The sequence below is a fragment of the Erinaceus europaeus genome, chromosome X (genome assembly GCF_950295315.1).
Source record: "Erinaceus europaeus chromosome X, mEriEur2.1, whole genome shotgun sequence".
Lineage (NCBI taxonomy): Eukaryota > Metazoa > Chordata > Mammalia > Eulipotyphla > Erinaceidae > Erinaceus > Erinaceus europaeus.
The window spans coordinates 80,942,457-80,963,963 of NC_080185.1; the positions used below are offsets into that span (position 1 = coordinate 80,942,457).

At 39.1% G+C, this 21,507-nt stretch overlaps 1 protein-coding gene across 1 annotated transcript in view; it reads right to left on the reverse strand.

The window, feature by feature from the left end:
* AR (androgen receptor) overlaps nt 1-21,042 on the reverse strand; it is a 359,493-nt gene extending 338,451 nt beyond the window's left edge. The window contains exon 1 of the mRNA XM_060183193.1: nt 18,396-21,042. Within this exon, the coding sequence (XP_060039176.1) occupies nt 18,396-19,945 (1,550 nt within the window). The 5' untranslated portion in view covers nt 19,946-21,042. The remainder of the gene's footprint in view (nt 1-18,395) is intronic.
* Nucleotides 21,043-21,507: the final 465 nt, after the last annotated feature.

Sequence of the window (21,507 nt, forward strand, 5' to 3'; positions counted from 1 at the left end):
ACATACCCAAACTCAGAGTATATAATACCAGTAGAGAGACACACATAATCAAAATATGTATTTTTGTTTTTGTTTAAAGATAGTGTGGCACAGTCACTTAACCAGACGCATAAGCACATGGGAATACAAGTATAAATGAAGACAGCATAATTAGCAAATAACTATTTGTAGGTCTCTGTGTCACAGTTGTTTCTGGAGAAATGTAGTTACATAAGCAGACATACATACAGTCTTGTACATAATCACATACAAACATCAATTCAGGTCATCTAAGTAGAAACTGACATCTGTAAAGAAAAGAAAAACGGCATTGAAGAATACTATTGGTAGTTATGCTGCTTACTCTCACTAGATGTCCTTCAGGTAAGTCAAGGGACATATAAGATAATATTGTTTTCATATACATTTATCATGCTAAAAATAGTGAAATGTTCAAGCCCCATGCCAAAATTCTCTACCCACTCTGTTTTATCCCAAACCATAGAAGATTAAACAGATTAACAGGAAGCTGGTTTACATCCCTAATTGATAATGCTTTGGCTGCCTCCTGTGGGTCACAAGCCAAATCATATAAAATCACTATTGATTTCTTTTTTCTCTATCAATGAACCACCCACTAGTGAGACCAGAACTCCATGAAGAAGGTGTTAAGGGTTGTCAGCAACAATCAATATTTATTTCCCTGACATCATGTACAAATTTCTACCCAAAGCATATCTCGAGTACCTTGGGAAGCTTTTCTACTATCAGGATCTACATAAGAGAGTAATCTAGAAAATAAGTACTGATAAACCCTGCAGCTGTGTACAGTATGGAGCAGGAAAGACAGAGATGTACACATGTCCCCTCCATGTTAATAATTTCATTGGTAATTGTCAGAATTTCCAAGTGTGATTTTAATGATGACAGTAGTATAAAACTATTCCAGGTGATAATTACATTCCCTCCATTTGACAGGCCCCTGAGGGGGAAAAAAGGAAAGGGAAAGCACATATTCCCACTTCTAGTTCTCAGGGAACATTGTGGTTTATTTATTTTTTAAGTGAGAGAAGTAAAAGAGATGAAAAGTTGCTCAGGAAATTCACATCCTAAACTCATATCCATACAATCCCATATTAGAGAGCAAGAAAAAGCTCAAATAAACAACCTTACTGCAAGCCTTAAGGACTTAGAGGAAGAATAATAGAGGGACCCTAAAGCAACCAGTAGGACGGAAATCACTAAAATTAGAGCAGAAATAAACAACATCGAAAATAAGAGAACCATACAAAAGATCAGTGAAGCCAAATGTTAGTTCTTTGATAAATTAAACGAGATTGACAAAACCCTAGAAAGACTCACTAAAAAAAAAGGGGAAGACCCAAATAATAATAGTGGAGATTTCACAACTGACACCACAGAAATCCAGAAAATCATGTGAAACTTCTAGGAAGAACTATACGCCACTAAATTAGAGAATCTGGAAGAAATGGAATAATTCCTAGAAACATATACCCTATACCTTTCCAAAACAGAACTAAGAATAACTAGGAAGCCTAAATACACCAATCACAGACAAAGAAATCGAAATAGTTATTAAGAATCTTCCCAACAACAAAATTCCTGGACAAGATGGTTTCACAAACAAATTCTACAAAACTTTCAGGAAACAGCTAATACCTATACTTCTAAGCTTTTCCACAAGATCTAAGAAAAAGGAATACTTCCTTCCACCTTCTATGAAGCAAACATAACCTTGATACCAAAAGCAGATAGGGACAAAACAAAAAAGAAAACTACAAACCAATATATCTGATGAACATAGATGCCAAAATATTAAACAAGATCCTGGCCAACCGGATACAACAGTATATGAAAAAAATGTTCATCAGGACCAAGTGGGATTTACCTCAGGAATGCAAGGCTGGTTCAACATACATAAGTCAATCAATGTCATTCACCATATCAATAAAAGCAAAATAAAAAACTACATGATTATCTCAATAGGTGCAGAGAAAACCTTTGACAAAATCCAACACCCATTCATGCTCCAAACCCTACAAAAATGGTAATAGAAGTGAAATTCTTCAAGATCCTGGAGTCCATATGTAGTAAACCTACAGCCAACATCATACTCAATGGACAGAAACTGAAAGCATTCCTCCTCAGATCGGGGACTAGACAGGGCTGTCCACTATCACCATTACTCTTCAACGTAGTATTGGAAGTTCTTGCCATAGCAATCAGGTAAGAGAAAGAAATCAAAGGAATACAGATAGGAAGGGAAGCACTATTTGCAGATGATATGATAGTATATATAGAAAAACCTAAAGAATCCAGCAAAAATGTAGTAGCATTTATTAGGCAATATAGTAACATGTCAGGCTACAAAATCAATGTACAAAAATCAGTGGTATTTCATTATGCAAACACTAAATATGAAGAAGACATCCATAAATCACTCCCATTCACTGTTGCAGCAAAATCAATAAAATATCTAGGAATAAAGCTGACCAAAGAAGTAAAAGACGTGTATACTGAAAACTATATGTCACTATTCAAGGAAATAGAAACTGATACCAAGAAATGGAAAGACATCCCATGCTCATGGATTGGAAGAATTAATATAATCAAAATGAATATGATCCTGAGAACCCTATACAAATTTAATGCAATACCCTTCAAAGTTCCACCAAGCTTCTTTAAGAGAATAGAACATAAACTGCAATCATTTATCGGGAACCAGAAAACATCCAGAATTTCCAAAATAATCTTGAGGAAAAGAAACAGAAATGGAGGCACCACACTCACAAATTTCAAGCTATATAATAAGGCCATCATCATCATAACAGGCTGGCACTGGGACAAAATTGGCACACAGACCAGTGGAACATAATTGAAAGCCCAGAACTAAACCCCTATACCTATGGACATCTAATTTTTGATAAGGGTCCCAAAGTATTAAATGGAGGAAGGTGGCTCTCTTCAATAAATGGTTCTGGGAAAACTGGGTTGAAATATGCAGAAGAATAAAACTGAACCACCTTATCTTACCAGAAACAAAAATCAACTCCAGATGGATCAAGTACATGGAAGTTAGACCAGAACCTATCAAATACTTAGAGGAAAACATTGATGGAACACTTTCCCACCTAAACCTCAAAGACATGTTTTATGAAACAAACCCAATTACAAGGAATACTAAAGCAGAAACAAATCAATGGGACTACATCAAATTGAAAAGCTTCTGCACAGCCAAAGAAACTATCACACAGAGACTCCTCACAGAATGGGAGAAGATCCTCACATGTCATACATCAAACAAGAGACTAATCAATATATACAAAGAGCTCAACAAACTTAGCAACAAAAAAGCAAATGACTGCATCCAAAAATGGGCAGAGGATATGAACAAAACATTCACTACAGAAGAGATCCAAAAGGCTAAAAAACACATGAAAAATTGCTCCAGGTAGCTGATTATGAGAGAAATGCATATAAAGACAACACTGAGATACCAACTCACCCCTGTGAAAATGGCATACATCAAAAAGGACAGCAGCGAGTAGAGGAAATGAGAGGATTACCAGTGAGGTAATTTGTCTATGTTGATACCTGAGAGGTATGTGTCCTCCATAAAGCCTTCTGGATACTAGCTCTGTAGAAGCTAGGGGGATGGGGAGTTCATTTTTTTTCTGTTATCTTTTACATAAAGTTTTTAAAATAGGGAGGGGGTAGATAGCATAATGGTTATGCAAATAGATTCTTGCCTGAGGTTCCAAAATCCCAGGTTCAGTCCCTTGAAACACTATAAGCCAGAGCTGAGCAGTGCTCTGACAGGGGGAAAAAATAAAAGAGTTTAATATATAGGGGGATGGGTGTGGCACACTCATTTAAGTGCACATATTACCATGCACAAGGATCTGAGTTCAGGCCTCCACTCCCCACATATAGAAAGAAAATTTCACTAGCAGTGAAGCAGGTCTGCAAGTTACTTCTCAACTTCTCTCTTTCCTATCAAGTATAATAGAAAGGGAAAAAATAGCCACCAAAAATGGTGGATATATTGTATCAATTCCAAACCCCAACCAATACCTTGATTGTATTTTAACAGTGGGTTTAAATTCTTAGTAAATTTCTGATAATGACCTTTTCTTTGAAATATTAAATCATGGGAGTGGAGTGGTACTGGAGTGGGTTAAGCGCATGTGGCACCAAGCGCAAGGACCAGCATAAGGATCCCGGTTCAAGTCCGTGGCTCCCCACCTGCAGGGGAGTCACTTCACAAGCGGTGAAGCAGGTCTGCAGGTGTCTTTCTCTCCCCCTCTCTGCCTTTCCCCTCCTCCTCCTCTCTCCATTTCTCTCTGTACTATCCAAAATGATGACATCATCAACAACAACAATAATAATAACTACAACAATAAAAAAAGAGGAAAAGAAAAAAAAGAAATGTTAAATCACCTATAATCTTAGACCAGGGAGAACAGAAGCAACTGGTTGTGTCAACATATAAGATACAGCTAAATGAAAATAGCATTAAATGACATAAATCATAGTGAGGTCTTGTATGATACAGAAAATCCTAACAATAGGATTTTCAAAGTCAACCAAATTTCAAATAACTTGGTTATTATAATAACTATCTATTGCCTTCTTAAATATTAAGACAGCAGGAGCGTTTCCCATTCTCATTAGTAATAGCTAAAACCTGAAATCAACCCAGGTGCCCAACAACAGATGAGTGGCTGAGAAAGCTGTGGTATATATACACAATGGAATACTAGGCAGCTATTAAGAACAATGAACCCACCTTCTCTGACTCAACTTGAACGGAGCTAGAAGGAATTATGTTAAGTGAGCTAAGTCAGAAAGATAAAGATGAGTATGGGATGATCCCAGTCATCAACAGAAGTTGAGAAAGAAGAACAGAAAAAGAAACTAAAAGCAGGATTTGACTAAATTTGGAGTAGGGCACCAAAGTAAAAACCCTGGAGTGAGGGTGAAGGTGGATATTCGGCTTCCCGGGGCGGCGGGGGGAGGGATGGGGGGTGAAGGAGTGGAACACAGTCTTTTGGTGTTGGGAATGGTGTTTATGTACTCTCCTATTAATTTGTAATCATATAAATCACCATTTAATTAATATGAGAGGGGAACTTAATTGTATGTCTCAAACTTTTTGAAGCACAACTGAGTCTTTTTAATACATAGGCTGAGTCTTTGATATGTTGACTCTCTCAAAAGCCTAGACCAGGGAGAACAGAAGCAACCGGTGGCACAGTTATATATAAATAATGTCAAAGGATATAACTTATGGTGCTGCTGGGTATTATACAGCAAATCCTAACAAAGGGATTTTTGAAAGTTAACCCAATTACCAAACAATGTGATTATAACAATAACTATCTATTGTCTTCTTGAACCCTAAGATAGCAGGAACCTCACATTTCCACTATAGAGACTATATTTCCCCCAATCCTGGAACCTCTAGGGCGGGTTCACTTGCCTGCATGCTTCTCTCAAATTCATATAAAATAATATTGCATCCGCCTATCCCAACCTAATCAATGCAAGGAGTACCACCTCAGCATGCTTCACTTCAGACTGTGTCCAAAGACTTCAGCTGTGCAATGACAACCCTTCATCTTCATTACTTGAGTGAGACCTTTCCTTTCACAGTGTTCTCTAATTCCATTCCAGGAGGTTCACTTCCTAACAAAGTCCCAAAACCTAGATATAGATGAGGTCCCGTGAGATACAGCATATGTTCACATGTATCTGTAAACTAGGGCAAAATATATACCTGAAAGCAATAGTACACAATAGTCTGCAGTGAGTCAGTATAAAGTTCCTAATGAAATAGTATCTAACTAGACTTAGATACCCTCCTTACCTACTTCCTATTACAGTTTTCTCACTCACTCCAAACCTAACCTTATCAAAGCAAGGACTGCAAAAGCTGAAAAAGGGCAAGAGACTGGCATATTTTAATGATGACTCTTTAGTCACTATCAGGCCACCCCATCATCTGGGCCCCTATTCGAAGAGTCCTGAGATTCTCAAATAGACATGATGGGCCTAGACCTCAAATAAGTCCCTCTCTCCATTGGTACCCGTCATCTATATCAGAAACAACAAAATAGACTCCTTGCCCTCAACTTGGACCAACAACAGTAGAGAATGTTCCATCCTCCAAAACGAGAATGGACAACATACTCTGTGCTACACATGAGAAAGATGGGTCGATATTGGGGCAGCTTGGAATGTTCCAACTCATGACCACAGAATGTGAACTCAAATCTACAGGGATACAGAGGTCACATAGGCTCCTAAGCTGAATGTGGGCCCAAGACCAAATCAAATCGATGGGGTTCACAGTCAACAATATTAATGCCTCCTCCCCATATTAAGGGGCTACTCTATTCCCTGATGCAGCTTTCTGTCCCTTTTCCAGCCATGACATAACCTCTCTCTCCAGACAATAACTTGGATCCACCTGCATATCAGGTTTCAGGCTCAGAGAAAAAAAAAAAAAAACTAGTATAGCTATAGGCCCTTTGGAATTTAACTAAAATATGCCTACTAGCTATCTACAATATGGAGGACCGCCCCCAACACTTCATTTGCACTATTCCAGCCTTTCAGTCCATGATTGTTCAACAATTTATTTGGCTTTGTATGTTAACTCTTTTTACAGCTACCAGGTTCCAGATGCTAGCACGATGTCGACCAGACTTCCCTGGACAGATGATCCCACCAATGTGTCCTGGAGCTCAGCTTCCCCAGATCCCCATCCCACTATGGAAAGTGAGAGGCAGACTGGGAGTATGGATTGACCAGTCAATGCCCATGTTCAGCGGAGAAGCAATTACAGAAGCCAGACCTTCCACTTTCTGCACCCCACAATAACCTTGGGTCCATACTCCCAGAGGGATAAAGAATAGAAAAGCTATCAGGGGCAGGGATGGGATATGGAGATCAGGCGGTAGGAATTGTGTGGAGTTGCACCCCTTATCCTATGGTTTTGTTAATGTCTCCTTTTTTAAATAAATAAAGAAAATAAAGAAAGAAAATTAAGTCCATGGTTATGAGATATGTTGATTTAGAGACCTGTTTCATTGGCCTTCACCCCTAATTTCTCTCATGGGTCTGCATGCCTCTAAAGCCTGTATTTTCCTCTCTTTTCTATCCCTGCTTTGCCTCAGTAAATGTTTCTCTCCCTCAAGGGAGGGGAAATCACTTAAAAATAATCTAAGCCATTAAAAATAAATACTGTGCCTCTTAATAAAAAAAATAGCTTAGACCAGGGAGAACAGAAGCAACCGGTAACATTACTCTGTAAGACACAGCTATATACAAATAATGTCAAAGGACATAAATTATGGTGATGTTGTATATGATACAACAAATCCTAACAAAGGGAGTTTTCAAAGTTATACTAATTGATAAATAATTTGATTATAGCAATAACTATCTATCTATTTCCTTCTTAAACCCTTCTTAAACGCTAAGACAGCAGGAACCTCCCACTTCCTCAGTCCTGGAACCTCCAGGGTGGGGCTCACTTTCCTGCATGTTTCTCTCAATTCATAACAAATCATATTTCATCTGCTGATCTCAACATAATCAATGCAACAAGTACCACCTAGGCATGCTTCACTTCAGACTGTGTCCAGAGACATCAGGCATGGAATATTAACCCTTCAGCCACATTACTCGGTGAGACCTTTCCTTTCATAAGACTCTCTAATTCCGTTTCAGGTGGTTCATTTCCTAACAAAATCCTAAACCCTAGAGACAGACCAGATCCTATGAGATATGGCATATGTTCATATGTATCCATACATTAGGACAAAAGATACACCTGAAAGCAAAAGTGCACAACAGTCTGCAGTGAGTCCATATATGCAGCAAACAAGTAGAAAGACCTAAAAAGACACCATAAAGTTCCTAATGAAATAGTGTCTACATAGACTTAGATAACCTACTCACGTTCTTCCTATTACACTTCCCTCAGTCACTCCAAAGCTAACCTTATCAAAGCAAGGACTGCAAAAACTAAATAAGGGCAAGAGACTGGCATACTTTAATGATGACTTTTTAGTCACTATCAGGCTACCCTATCAGCTGGGGCCCTAGTCGGGGAATCCTGAGATTCCCAAACAGACATTATGGGCCTAGACCTCAAATAAACCCCTCTCTCCATTGTTATTGGTCATCTATATTAGGAACAACACAATAGACCCCCATATCAGGGCCCCCACAGAACATTGCTTTCAACTTGGATCAACAACAGTAGAGAATGTTCCTTCCTCTGAAGGGAGGCTGGACAACGTAGTCTATGCTCCACTTGAGGAAGATGGATCCTGAAATTGGGGCAGCTTGGAATGTTCCTATTCATGACCACAGAATGTGAGCTCAGATTTACAGGGATGCAGAGGTCACATAGGCTCCTAAGCTGAATATAGACCCCAGATCAGGTCAAATCAATGAAGTTTACAATCAACAATAATTAAAAACCTTTCCCATATTTGGCAGCTACTTTCTTCCCTGATCCAGCTTTCTAGCACATTTTCCAGCCATGACACCATGTCTCCAGACAATAAGTTGGATCTACCTGCATATCAGATGTCAGGCTCAGGAAAAAAAAAATAGTATAGTCACGAGCCCTTTGGAATATAACTAAAATAGGCCTACTATCTACAAAACTGAGACCCCCCCAATTCTTCATCTGAACTACTCCAGCCTTTAGGTTCATGATTTTTTTTGGCTTAATATGTGAACTCTTGTTTCAGCCACCAGGTTTCAGACGCTAATATGATGCCATCCAGACTTCCCTGGGCAGACAACTTTACCAATATGTACTGGAGGCCCACTTCCCCGGAGCCTGGTTCCACTAGGGAAAGAGAGAGGCAGGCGGGGATTATGGATCAACCTTTCAACACCCATGTTCAGCTGGGAAGCTATTACAGAGGCCATACCTTTCACCTTCTGCACCCCATAATTACCTTGAGTCCATACTCCCAGAGTTATAAAGAATAGGAAAGCTATCAGGGAGTGGATGGGATATGGAGTTCTGGTGGTGGGAATTGTGTGGAGTTGTACCCCTCTTATCCTATGTTTTTTGTCAGTGTTTCCTTTTCATAAATAAAAAAAAAATTTTAAAGACAATATAATAAAAAATAATTTGATTTTGTATTTTTTACTTACCTACTCTAACACTCTAAAGTCCCATTTATGTAGAACTTCAAAGCAGGACACCATAATAAATGAAATCTTTTACAGCAGAATATTTTTTGTTTTATGTAAGATATAAAACTGAGGGAAATTGATGGGTATATATGTTTGGCATTAGAATCAATAAAGATGTTCTGTAATTCTAATGTCAAACATATACCCATCAATTTCCCTCAGTTTTGTATTTTTTTTTTTCTGTTTACCAGAGTACTCACCATCTCTAGTTTATGGTGTTGCAGGGAACTGAACCATGCTAGCTTACATTGATTCATGCAATCAAATTATTCATTGCTGCGAGACAGAAATAGGGAGAAAATGTAAGGAGAGAGGAACAAAAAAATATACATGCAACAGTGCTTCACTACTGCTGCAGTTAGGGGCCCAGGGATGGAACCCAAGTCCTTGTGCACAATAGCATGTGTACTCAACTGGTTATGCCATTGACCAGCCCTGATTCATTTAGTTTTTAAATATCTTTATTTTAAAATCTATGCCATACAATTCAGCATCTATTCACAGGTATCATAGTATCACTGTTATGTTATGTTTTGTTTATTTATTTATTTATTATATTTCCAGGGCTTTACTGCTCCAAGACAACTTTTTTCAGAGAGATACATAGACAAAGAAGAGAAGTAACCACTGCACTGAAATTCCCTTCAATTTTTTTTAATAACCACAAGCTTTCTGATGGCAGTGATCTCAGGATTCTCTCTGAATTGTGTCTTATTTAACATGATACCCAAGCACGCAGGTTTTAGCAGGCATTCAACATGTTGCTATTTTACAGGAACACATTAAAAATCACACTTCATTACAATCATCTCTAAAGACAGCTAAGTCACAGTAGGACCTTTTGCTGAGTCTCCTGAAGTTCAAGTAGCACAAATCAAGACACAAGCTTTTGTTGCTGATAAGATATAACTCTTAGCTTAGAGTATTAATAAGGCAAACATTCGGCCCCTTTATAGGTGAATTGTTTCTCTGTTTCATAATTATGTGGTGTGAAAAATAGAAATCCAAATTAAATGAGAGTAAATGAACTATTTCCTCATCCAGAAATGCACACCAGGAGTAATGGCATTTACTTTATCCGAAGGTCAACACATAAAAAACTTAAAGTATGACTCTAGTTGCTTACATACACATAAGCACAAACCACGTACGGTTAGTGATTTTGTTGACCTAATTTTCAGTTGTTACCTTTTTATTCTTCATCGGCGTGGTTATTATTTTTATTTCCTTGCTAAAAGTTCTCAAATATTAAGACTAAGAGTTCTAATAACTGCATAAACATTATTAAGTTTCATTCCAACATTACTCTATATATTTAAGTGTTTTTATCCAAGAAAGACTAGTATTATCAACCCATAGCTGAGAAAAATTGAAAACAGTATTCCTTTATGTCCTTCAAAGGATGAAATAGTATGCTTTAACCAGAGATATCTACAACTTCAGTACTTTTAACAAGGTAACAGGATATAACAAAACAATTGCACTAAAATCAACTATGGAAATCTTGGAGGAAGCTATACCAGGAAAAAAAAGTCCTGAAGGAGATTCACTGGGTAGAATGCAGGTCCCTGATTTTTCCTCTGTAACCGCATATATGAGAGATGAGCAATTATCTGTTATTTCTTTTTCTTTTTTAAATTTTGTTTATAAAATGGAAATATTGACAAGACCATAGAATGAGAGGTGTACAATCTGCTATTTCTTATTCTCTCACTCCAAAAAAGGTGAGTACAACTTTTAAAATTAAAATATTTCAAGATAAATTTATCAAAAATAAATAAAGATTCATATTTTTAAAACTACACAAAACTGGTGAGGAATACCTACATAATCGAATGATAGCCTACGGTCTATAGTCATCAATCAAAAGGTTTAGCATTATTATTGTGGCAACCCTGCCCAAACTTATCTACAAATTTAATGCAATCTCTACTAGACTCACATCCAGATTCTTAACAGAAATCAATGATACAAATATGAAAAGGATATGAAGAAATTTAAATTCTCATAGACCGATGACAGTTCTGGAAAATAGCACATTTTACTTTTGCAAACAGCCTGGGAATTAATGGAAAAGTTAAACAAATAATCATCGTATTACCCAGAAATTCTGATTCTTTACATAAAATGACTGACAATATATGTCCACCAAAAGTGGTAAATAGATGTACACAGCTGTAGTATTCATAATAGTTAAAGGGCAAAAGCATCTCTAATGCACATCAATGGAATACAATGCGACATTAACCAAAAGATGATGGTGGAGGATGATCTAGGTGAGGGATAAAAGTGTTATGCTGATAAAATGAGAAATGTTCCACATGTAAAAAAATACTGTTCTTTACTGTTGACTGTAAACCATAAATCCCTCCAATAAAGAAAATAAATAAAGGATGAAATACTGACTTATGCTTTAATATAGCAAATGCTCAAAATATTATTCTACATGAATGAAACTTATCACAAAGAGTTGCATAAATCATTCCATTTATGTGATATGCTCACATAAATAAGCCCACAAAAATACCAAATAGAAGACAGGGAATCAAAAGCATTTGATTCTCCCCACAGATACTATGGCTGATAATAGGTCAAATAGGTCCTGCTATTTACCATCACTGGTCACATCCATTGAGAACATCAGCATAAGCCCTTTTGTGAGCTTCTTTGGGACCCTACCCTAACTATAAACTAGAAATAGTAGGGATTGCCACAGTCTCTGAAAGAAGGCTGGGCTATCTTACTCTGCCACTCTAGGAAGACTGGTTCTGAAGTGAGTGCAGCCTAGAATGTTCCCAGCTGTGACCAAGGACTATGAGTTCAGTCTGACTGAACTTGTTGGTTGTACATGCTCCAGTGCTATAAATAGATATGGGCCCCAGGTAAGATTGAAGTGGCAAACAGTTAATTACATTTTCATATTTTCTTCAACTAGTGAGCAACTTTGCCCTAATCATGCTTCCGAACTCTGCCCTCAACAATGACACCATCTTCCCAGACAATATTTCTAGTCCATGTCCAAGTTAGCTATTAAATTCAAGCAAAGATTACTAAGACATAGGCTCCTGAGCACATACCTAAAATAGGCTTCCTAGCTTCCTTCCACCCTAAGGTCCCCACTTTCATCTGCTCTATTCCTACTTTATGGCCCCTGTTTATCACACATCCTGTCCTGCTTTCTATCTTATTGACTTTCAGCCACCTGGTTCTGGATACTACTATAATTCATTCCATCATGACTTCCCTGTGCAGATGATCTCATCTATGCTTCCTAGAACCTCACCTCTCTGGACCCCTTACTCCACTGGGGAAAGCTATAAACAAGCTGGGGTATGGGTCAACCAGCCAATGCCCATGTCCAGCAGAAAATAAGTTACAGTGCAGAAGAATGAAACTGAACCACCTTATCTCACCAGAAACAAAAATCAACTGCAAATGGAACAAGGCCATAGATGTTAGACCAGAAACTATCAAATATTTAGAGGAAAACATTGGTGGAACACTTTACCACCTAAATCTCAAGGACATATTTGATGATACAAACCCAATTGCAAGGAATACTAAAGCAGATCAACAAATTGAAAAGCGTCTGCACAGCCAACTAAACTATCACACAAACAAAGAGACTCCTCACAGAATGGGAGAAGATCTTCACATGTCATACATCAGACAAGAGACTAATAACCAAAATATACAAAGAGCTCAGCAAATTTAGCACCAAAAAAGCAAATGACCCCATCCAAAAATGGGCAAAGGATATGAACAGAACATTCACTACTGAAGAGATCCAAAAGGCTAACAAACATATGAAAAATTGCTCCAGATCATTGATTCTAGAGAAATTCAAATAAAGACAACATTGAGATACCATCTCACCCGCTATGAGAATGGCATACATCAAAAAGGACAGCAGCAACAAATGCTGGAGAGGCTGTGGGGACAGAGGAACCCTTCTGCACTGCCGCTGGGAATGTAAATGGTGTCCAGCCTCTGTGGAGAGCAGTCTGGAGAACTCTCACAAGGCTAGACATGGAACTTCCATATGACCTAGTAATCCTTCTCCTAGGGATATACCCCAAGGACTCCATAATACCCAACCAAATAGAAATGTGTACACGTATATTCATAGCAGCACAATTTGTAATAGCTAAAATCTGAAGCAATCCAGGTGCCTAGCAACACATGAGTGGCTGAGAAAACTGTGGTATATATGGAATACTATAATGGAATACTAGGCAGCTATTAAGAACAATGAACTCACTTTCTCTGACCCATTTTGGATGGAGCTAAAAGGAATCATCTTAAGTGAGCTAAGTCAGAAAGACAAAGATGAGTATGGAATGATTTCCATCATAAACAGAAGTTGAGAAAGAATAACAGAAAGGGAAACTCAAAGCAGGATCTGACTAAATTTGGAGTAGAGCACCAAGTAAAAAACCCTGGGTTGATCCCAGCTTAATCAACACAAAGAGTACCACCTCAGCATGCTTCACTTCAGACTGTGTAAAGAGGCATCAGGCATGGAATGACAACCCTTCAGCCTCATTACTTGGGTGAGACCTTTCCTTTCATAGAACTCTCTAATTCCATTCCAGGAGGTTCACTTCCTAACAAAGTCCCAAATCCTAGATATAGACCAGGCCCCTTAAAATAGAGCATATGTTCACATGTATCCATAAATTAGGGCAAAATATATACCTGAAAGCAAAAATACAAAATAGTCAGTAGTGAGTCAGTATAAAGTTGCTAATGAAATAGTGTTTACTTCAATATGACAAATGTCAACCAATACTAGTAACTGCCTAAGATTTTACTAGTAATGACAAAATAAGACAGAGTTGTGTTTATTATATTAACTTTATCTGAAGTCATAATTTCAGAACTAGATGAAATGCTAGCAGAAGTCTGAAGTATAGTAATTGCTTTAGAATCTTTGTTTTCATATGAGTAATTTACACATAGCATTGGCATATTAGTTTAGTCAGAAGCCTCTACAAAGTACCTCAATTACAGATTAGACACTGCTTGTGAAAGTGCTGTGGAGGTCTGACCCAGATAAAGCTAAGAGGGAGGGAATACAGTTATTCTCATGCTTTGAATAAAAGCTGCCAAAATGGACAGGAGACAGAGAAAATAGTAGACAAATACTTCACTATATCCACAAGTCATTAAGCCATCTAGTTTAGTTCCCTCAGCAACTGTTGAATAAGGCTTTAACCTTAAGATAAAGAGCCGGTAATCAATTTGCAATTCTCTCAAGTAATCTAGTCTTTAAAAAGATGTGGTGTGAGGTTGATCTGATCTGTATCTGTCCAGATCATAAAAAAATGTTTAGGAGCCTGCTATAGATATAATGACAAATATACACTGAGAAGCAGAAATGAGTCTATATTTCAATGTCACAAGAATGAAAGGTATAGAATAGATGAAAATCATAAATGGGCAGCATGAGGAAGTTGTAGACAAAGAGAAAATGGTGGAAGCTGGGAGTGGGGAGAAGTTTCCTTTTCCCTGTCCCATGAACCGCACATTATTTTTTTCTTTTTTACTATTTGTTACTACTGAAAGGAATACACTTTAAAAATTAAATGGCAGCAGAATATTCAACGTGTAGTATAGTTTCAGTTCAAAGAATATAAGTCTAATAAAGTAAAATTATATTTGGCAAAAAAGTACCTCAAAGTGATCCTGTAATGAAGAAAGTGAAATCTTTGAAATACTTCTCACTGTTAATTTTTTGGTAGAGCTGAGAGAAATACTTTGTACACAAACAAAAGGTCTACATTTTGCATATATCCATAAATGGGGTACAACTTAGTCTGGCTATTTGCTTTGGGTTCTAATTATTAGTACTCAGCATAACTCAACAATATTTTGCTCACTATGGAGAAAGAATATTTCTTTCCAACATGTTGAACCTCAAAGGCCTATGAACAGATCATATAAATCTATCTTGGTACCAAAACAGTTTTTTTGCTTTACAAAATAAATAAATTGCTTCTTAAATGTTCTTAAAAACAGCTGTTTGATAACTAAAAAAGAGAAAAATGTAAATGAGAATTGATAAAAATTATCTTATAACAGATAAAATCATTTACCAATCTCAGAGTACTAAAATAATATATGCTTTCATGAGTATCAGAACAAATTATCAAGAGATAAACTGAAATGCTGTTTTTTGTATTTAGATAACTTATCTTACTCACTTTAATTCCCACATGGGCTACCCTAAAGTTCATCTACTAATAACTTGTCATATCATTATGTTAGTTGTTAGGATATAAAGGAACCTATTTCTGTCAAATGGGTCAGTGTTAATTAGCAAGGTTGCAATCTTACAGGATCACTCAAAAAGAAAGCTCCACAAAATATCATCAGGTAATACAAACAAACAGACAAATAAACAAATAAATTAAAAAAAAATTATCAGGTTTCCACACAAGATCCTTCAACATTTTTACTATACATTCAGTTTAAACCATATGGCAAGTATGTTTTTAAAAGACTAGCTTCAGTCTCTCTCTAGGCAAAACTATTATGTAAAAGCAGTTATTTCAGAAGTTACTAAAGTTAAAAAAAAGTTAGATAATGCCATTTTTTATACTGGGATTGGTTGCATTCTGATGAAATTTTTACACTAAACACACACACACACACACACACACACACACACACACACACACGGGGGAAAAAAAAAGACTTAAAGATTTCCAAATCTTGAAAAAGTAATTGACAACCAGAAGAGAGAAATGTCAGTTTTCTTTTTTACTGGGCTCTATATAACCAATGAAGCAACAACATGCAAGGAAAGAGTAAATAATTGTGAACATTCTACTGGTACCACTAGATTCTCACTAGTAAAGTAGCTTGTTTTAATCTGTTTTTTCTAAGGCTTTTTTCTTTCTACTGAGACCTGGGATAAAAATCACACATTATGGGAGTCGGGCTGTAGCGCAGCAGGTTAAGCGCAGGTGGCGCAAAGCACAAGGACCAGCATAAGGATCCCGGTTCGAACCCCGGCTCCCCACCTGCAGGGGAGTCGCTTCACAGGCGGTGAAGCAGATCTGCAGGTGTCTATCTTTCTCTCCTCCTCTCTGTCTTCCCCTCCTCTCTCCATTTCTCTCTGTCCTATCCAATAACGACAACAACAATAATAACTACAACAATAAAACAACAAGGGCAACAAAAGGGAATAAATAAATAAAATAAATATAAAAAAATCACACATTATCTGAAGAACTGTTGTTTTCTGTAAAAAATATCTAAAAAATATTAGGTAAGTCTTCAGACATAAACGCTTTAACTAATGTGAGAAAACATTCATTACTTCCCTGTTAGCTGAGTTTCTTGAGGGGTACAGAAAAAGGAAGGTTCTAGTTGCTGTGTTTAGTTAGCATCATAGCAGGTGAGGGAGTACCTTAGATATAAGTGTCCAGAAAAATTAAAGTAAAAGAGAGCTCCTCTGACTAGCAACAGTCCAAAGAAAGTAACAGCCAAAGTAAATGTATTCTTATAAAATGAAGAATTTTTTATCTCACAGTATAAGCAAATGACACTTTTTAAGTTTCCAAATAAACTGGAAGGGACTTTAATGATATAAATGAACTCTTTAAAAGTCTTGTAAGCCAAAATGTAAAAACCCAGTAAAACATACAGCCTGGTAATGAGAGAGAGAGAGAGAGAGAGAGAGAGAGGGAATAGTATTGTATAAAATCCTGTCCTTTTACTTTTCTAATGCTTTAAATACCAACCTTCTAAGAACAAAGCTATCAGTTACACAGGCAAATAGTCAGATTTCTCTTTGCTACAGATGCTAATAATATTTTTCAAAGTCACTGATAAAGGAAAATAGCTCAGACATATGTAAAGAGTTATTATTTTTTTTTAAAAAGGAATTTCATCAGCATCCAGCAGACCTGAGGAGTTAGTACTTTAGTTTATATTCCCTCCATGGAAATAAATGAATATTTTAGTTTGTTGAAAAGTAATCGTCAACATGGTCTCTTAAAAGTTAGTTTAGCACTTGGGGTAAATAAGAATTTTTAATAAACAAAGTGAAATTGACCACCACTCTTCACATGCCCCAATTAAGATTATGGCTCATAGCTCACTAACCATTTTTACTCAATTTGTTGGAGCTATCAGTTCTTGTTTTTAAATGCAAGCATGCCCGTAAGATGTAAGATGAAGGAATATATTGAAGAGACTCATTATTCCATACCAAAAGCATATTTCTGAGCACACTAGAGTATAAATCCTTTACATTTAGAGTATAAGGAAATCCTTTATATTTTTAAGTCAGGCTAAATTGTTCATTAAAATAATTTTCTCTTCATTGATATGATACACAACTAAGTAGGGTGTTGTGGATGCTCTTAATTCACAGAAAAATAAATACTTCACAAGAGAAAATTTGAAAGTCTTCAAAATAAGCTACTTTCAATATAGTACGTTTGGGAGTGCAAACCCTATCTTGTTTACCAGGAAAGTTGCCCTTTGATTTTCCACTACATTTGCTTGTTCTAATCCTGCCTGGAATTCTCTCAGCTGACCTCTACCTCTGGTGAAAGTTCTCAGTTACTTGCACATAAGAGTTCATGCCCTCTTCACACAGGGACTCTCAGAACCCATAGATCACCTTATTCCCTTAGTGGGGTGTTTCATTTTGTCACATTGTAGGAGGTGGCTGTAAAAGAACTTGGGCCAGTCTTTGCTTCAAATCTTCCAATGCAGACAATAGGCTGAGGAGAGATCCTAACAGATCTTAGGAGAAATTACTCACAGTTCTTATCTAAATTCTCAAATTCTAAAGAGGACAACATATCCTTGCATATGGATTTAAGTTTGAAAACCACAAGATATATATGGAGTACCATGAGACAATGGTGAAAATTTAAGGAGGCAGAGATTGTTAAGGAATAGAAAAGTGAACATGCAAGTACCCAGGGCTAGCAGCAACATGAATTGTAAAGGCAGTAAAGGTCAGGAGCCCACAAACCTAACCTTAGTCCAAGAACATAAAGAAAACTTTAGACTTAGGATGACCCTTTATAAGAAACCGTGTATAGATTTCCTAGGAGCAGAATGTTTTTTATAGGGAGGAGAGAATTAATAAATCCCAAGTCAGATTAATTCTAGCTTAATAAACATTTCTTAAAGCAACTTACCGCACATCCCCATAAGGTCCAGAGAAGCTCTCCATCCAGGGGCCCATTTCACTTTTGACACAACTGGGACTTGTATAGGACACTCTGCTCACCATGCCACCAGGATACCACACTTCAGGTGGGGTAAATTCACCTTCCTGGCCCACCAGTCCCTGAGGTGGCCGAGAGTAACCATATGGGGATATAGTCCCTGTCTCCCCTGAACTGTTGCCTCCTGCCCCACCACAGGGTCCATACAGTTGGCCTTCCTCAGTTGTGAAGAGAGTGTGCCAGGAAGAGGAGGCAGCAGCAGAGGGTGAGCTTGTGCTAGGTCCAGCTGCACCCCCACCATGGAAGCTAGGCAGGTCCCCATATCTACACTGTGTTGCTGTGGCCACCCAGGTGCTGCCATAGTCCAATGGGTTTTCCAGCTTTATGCGGGTGTGAGGATGGGGAGATGGTGGTGGAGGCTGTGGCCCAGTCAGAGTTAGTGGAAAATTGTAATAGTCACGACTTTGATATGCAGTTGCTTCATCCAGTGCTCCAGACTTGTAGAGAGTCAGGGTGGATGGTAACTCAAGTGCTCCAGAGGTCCCTACTTCACCACTGGTGGAGCAAGCCAAGCCCTGGCTATCAAGCCCTTTGGGGTAATCTGCCTTGAAAGAGGGATACTCAGCAGTCTCTTCAGTGCTTTTGCCAGAACCATCATCTAGCAGAGAAACTTTGCACTCAACCAGTGGAGCACAAGAAGTAGGACGCATAGAAGGTGGGCCCCCCAGAAGTGGAGCATACATGCAATCCCCCCGAAGCTGTTCACCAGGACTCAGATGTTCCATTGCCTCCACACCCAAGCCCATGGACACTGACACTGCCTTACACAACTCCTTGGCATTGTCTGAAATGGTAGAAGTGCTCCCTAGGTAACTGTCCTTGGAGGAGTTGGGAGCCCCAGTGGCCTCCCTCACTCTCACACTATTGCTGCTTTCAGACACCACCTCTTGCTGTTGCTGCTGAAGCAATTGCATGGTGCCGGCTTCGCTCAGGATATCTTTAATATCAGCAGAGCAGCTGCTTAAGACTGGGAAAGTGGGGCCCAGTAGGGACAGTGTGGATGAGGTAGCTGAGTCATCCTCATCTGAAGGTGCTGGTGGCTGCTGTTGTAGTCCCTTATTGACAGATGCAGGAGCTCCCGGCTCTAGGATACAGCCACTTTTTGGGTGGTCCTCAGGGTTTGATAGATGTTGGGAAGACTGCTTTTCCTCATCCAAGGCCAGGTATTCTGTGGGGCCTTGGCTCTGGGTTTGGGGAGAATCATCTTCAGACAGCTGCTGCTGCTGCTTCTGCTTCTGTTGCTGTTTCTGCCGCTGGAGATTGCGCTGCTGCTGCTGCTGCTGCTGCTGTTGCTGCTGCAAATGGATACCCGGAGGTGCTGTGCTTGAGGCCTCTGGGTGTCGGTGTCCTGGATTCTGGATCACTTCACGCACACTCTGGAATAGATTCTGAAAAGCTCCTCTATAGGTCTTTGAAGGCTGCCGAGGGTAGACCCTCCCCAGCCCTAACTGCACCTCCATTACTGAATCTAGCTGAATCTCCCACCCAATTCCTTTAATCTACCTCCCTTTCTCTGCTTGATAAGAATTCAACAGGCTGCTGATGTAGATGTGGTAGTCGCTATTTAACTGCCCACCTGCAGGAACCTCCTGGGAAGGACACTTGCAGGAGTAGCCAAAGCAAAAGCGTTTTGACAGTCTATAAAAGTCTTTTGCAGAGGAAAACAAGCAACAAGCAGGATCTTCCCTGTTAGGTTCACAGTCTGTTCCTGAATACGTGGAGGACAGATTTAAAGATGCTCAAAATTTTAAGGAAGAAACAGAAAGGGGAATCCTCTGCCTTTCGAATTCAGTTTTTGAACAGGTGCAGCTAATACGTGCTCTTCTCCTTTTGTTATTTTCTTTTTGTTTTTTCCTTGTCTTTAAATTTTATTTTGCTTTAGATTACTGAAGTCTTGAATACCTAGTCATCCTTTAATCTCTGGTTCAAAAAACTGGCTGGAGAGAGATATGCTAGGGGAGGCGGAGAAGTATTGAAGGGATCCTGGTAGCCTGCCCCACGTCCTGCCAAACCAGACAGGTCCTGGCTGCAGTGCTTAAAAGCCGCTCCCTGGTAGTCCTGCTCCTCAGAGCAGTTTGCAAGGAGCAGTAAGCTCTCTAGCCTCAGCCAAAGGGAGTTACCTCTCTGTAAACTCTGACTGGCAGTGCTGGGTCGACTGGGGTGGGGGTTGGGGGTGGTGGTGTTAGGAGCCAGCAGAGGCAGCAGCAGGAGGGTGGAGGGTAAAGGGTGGGGGTGGCGGGGTGGGGGGAGTAAAGGCAGCAGTCTTTCCTACCAGACACTTTCCTCCTTTCTTCAGAGTATCTAGCAGCTTTTAAAAACTTCTCCGAAGAAGAAAGGGCAGCTCCAGGGCGGAGGCTTGAACTCCACGGTGCTTCCAAAGGCGTTGATTGTTGCCAGAAACCGGCTAGGGTTTGACGTTGTGCGTTCCTTCCACTCCAGTCCTGCACTAGAATAACTAGGTTGTCGGCTTTATCTCCCTAGCCTCCGCTGCTTTCAGGGTAGCTAGGGCCCCTCTGGCTTTTCCAACACACTGATTCCCTGGGATCTCCGAGGGGGCGCTGGGAGGTGGAGAGCAAAAGCAACAGTTTGCTATTCGGGGCCCGCCTCCCACCGGGCCCGCCTCCTAGCCTTCCCACCTCCTTTCTCTCTCTCCTCCCCTTTATTTCCACTCCTTTCTCTGCGCACTAAAATGGGGTGGCTTTGGAGAAACTGGTGTGGGTGCAGTTTGAATAAAGGAAGGACATTGTTTGTCTAGTCCTGGAGCACCCCAGTTCCCCAAATAGCTCTTACTCTAATGGAGAAGGATCTAGGCGCCAGATATGACACTTTAACTGGGAGCTTTATTTTGAGGACAGGGCTACAGAGACTAACACTTACCAGATTTGGTTCTAAAGTCCAATCTCAAACCTGACACGGATTGCCTGTGGAAGGAAAGAAAGTAGAAGTAGGTAAGGGTAATAGGATTGCTAGTTCCTTCAGACTCCAGGAACTTTGTGTAGGGTAGACTGGGCAGTGCACATAG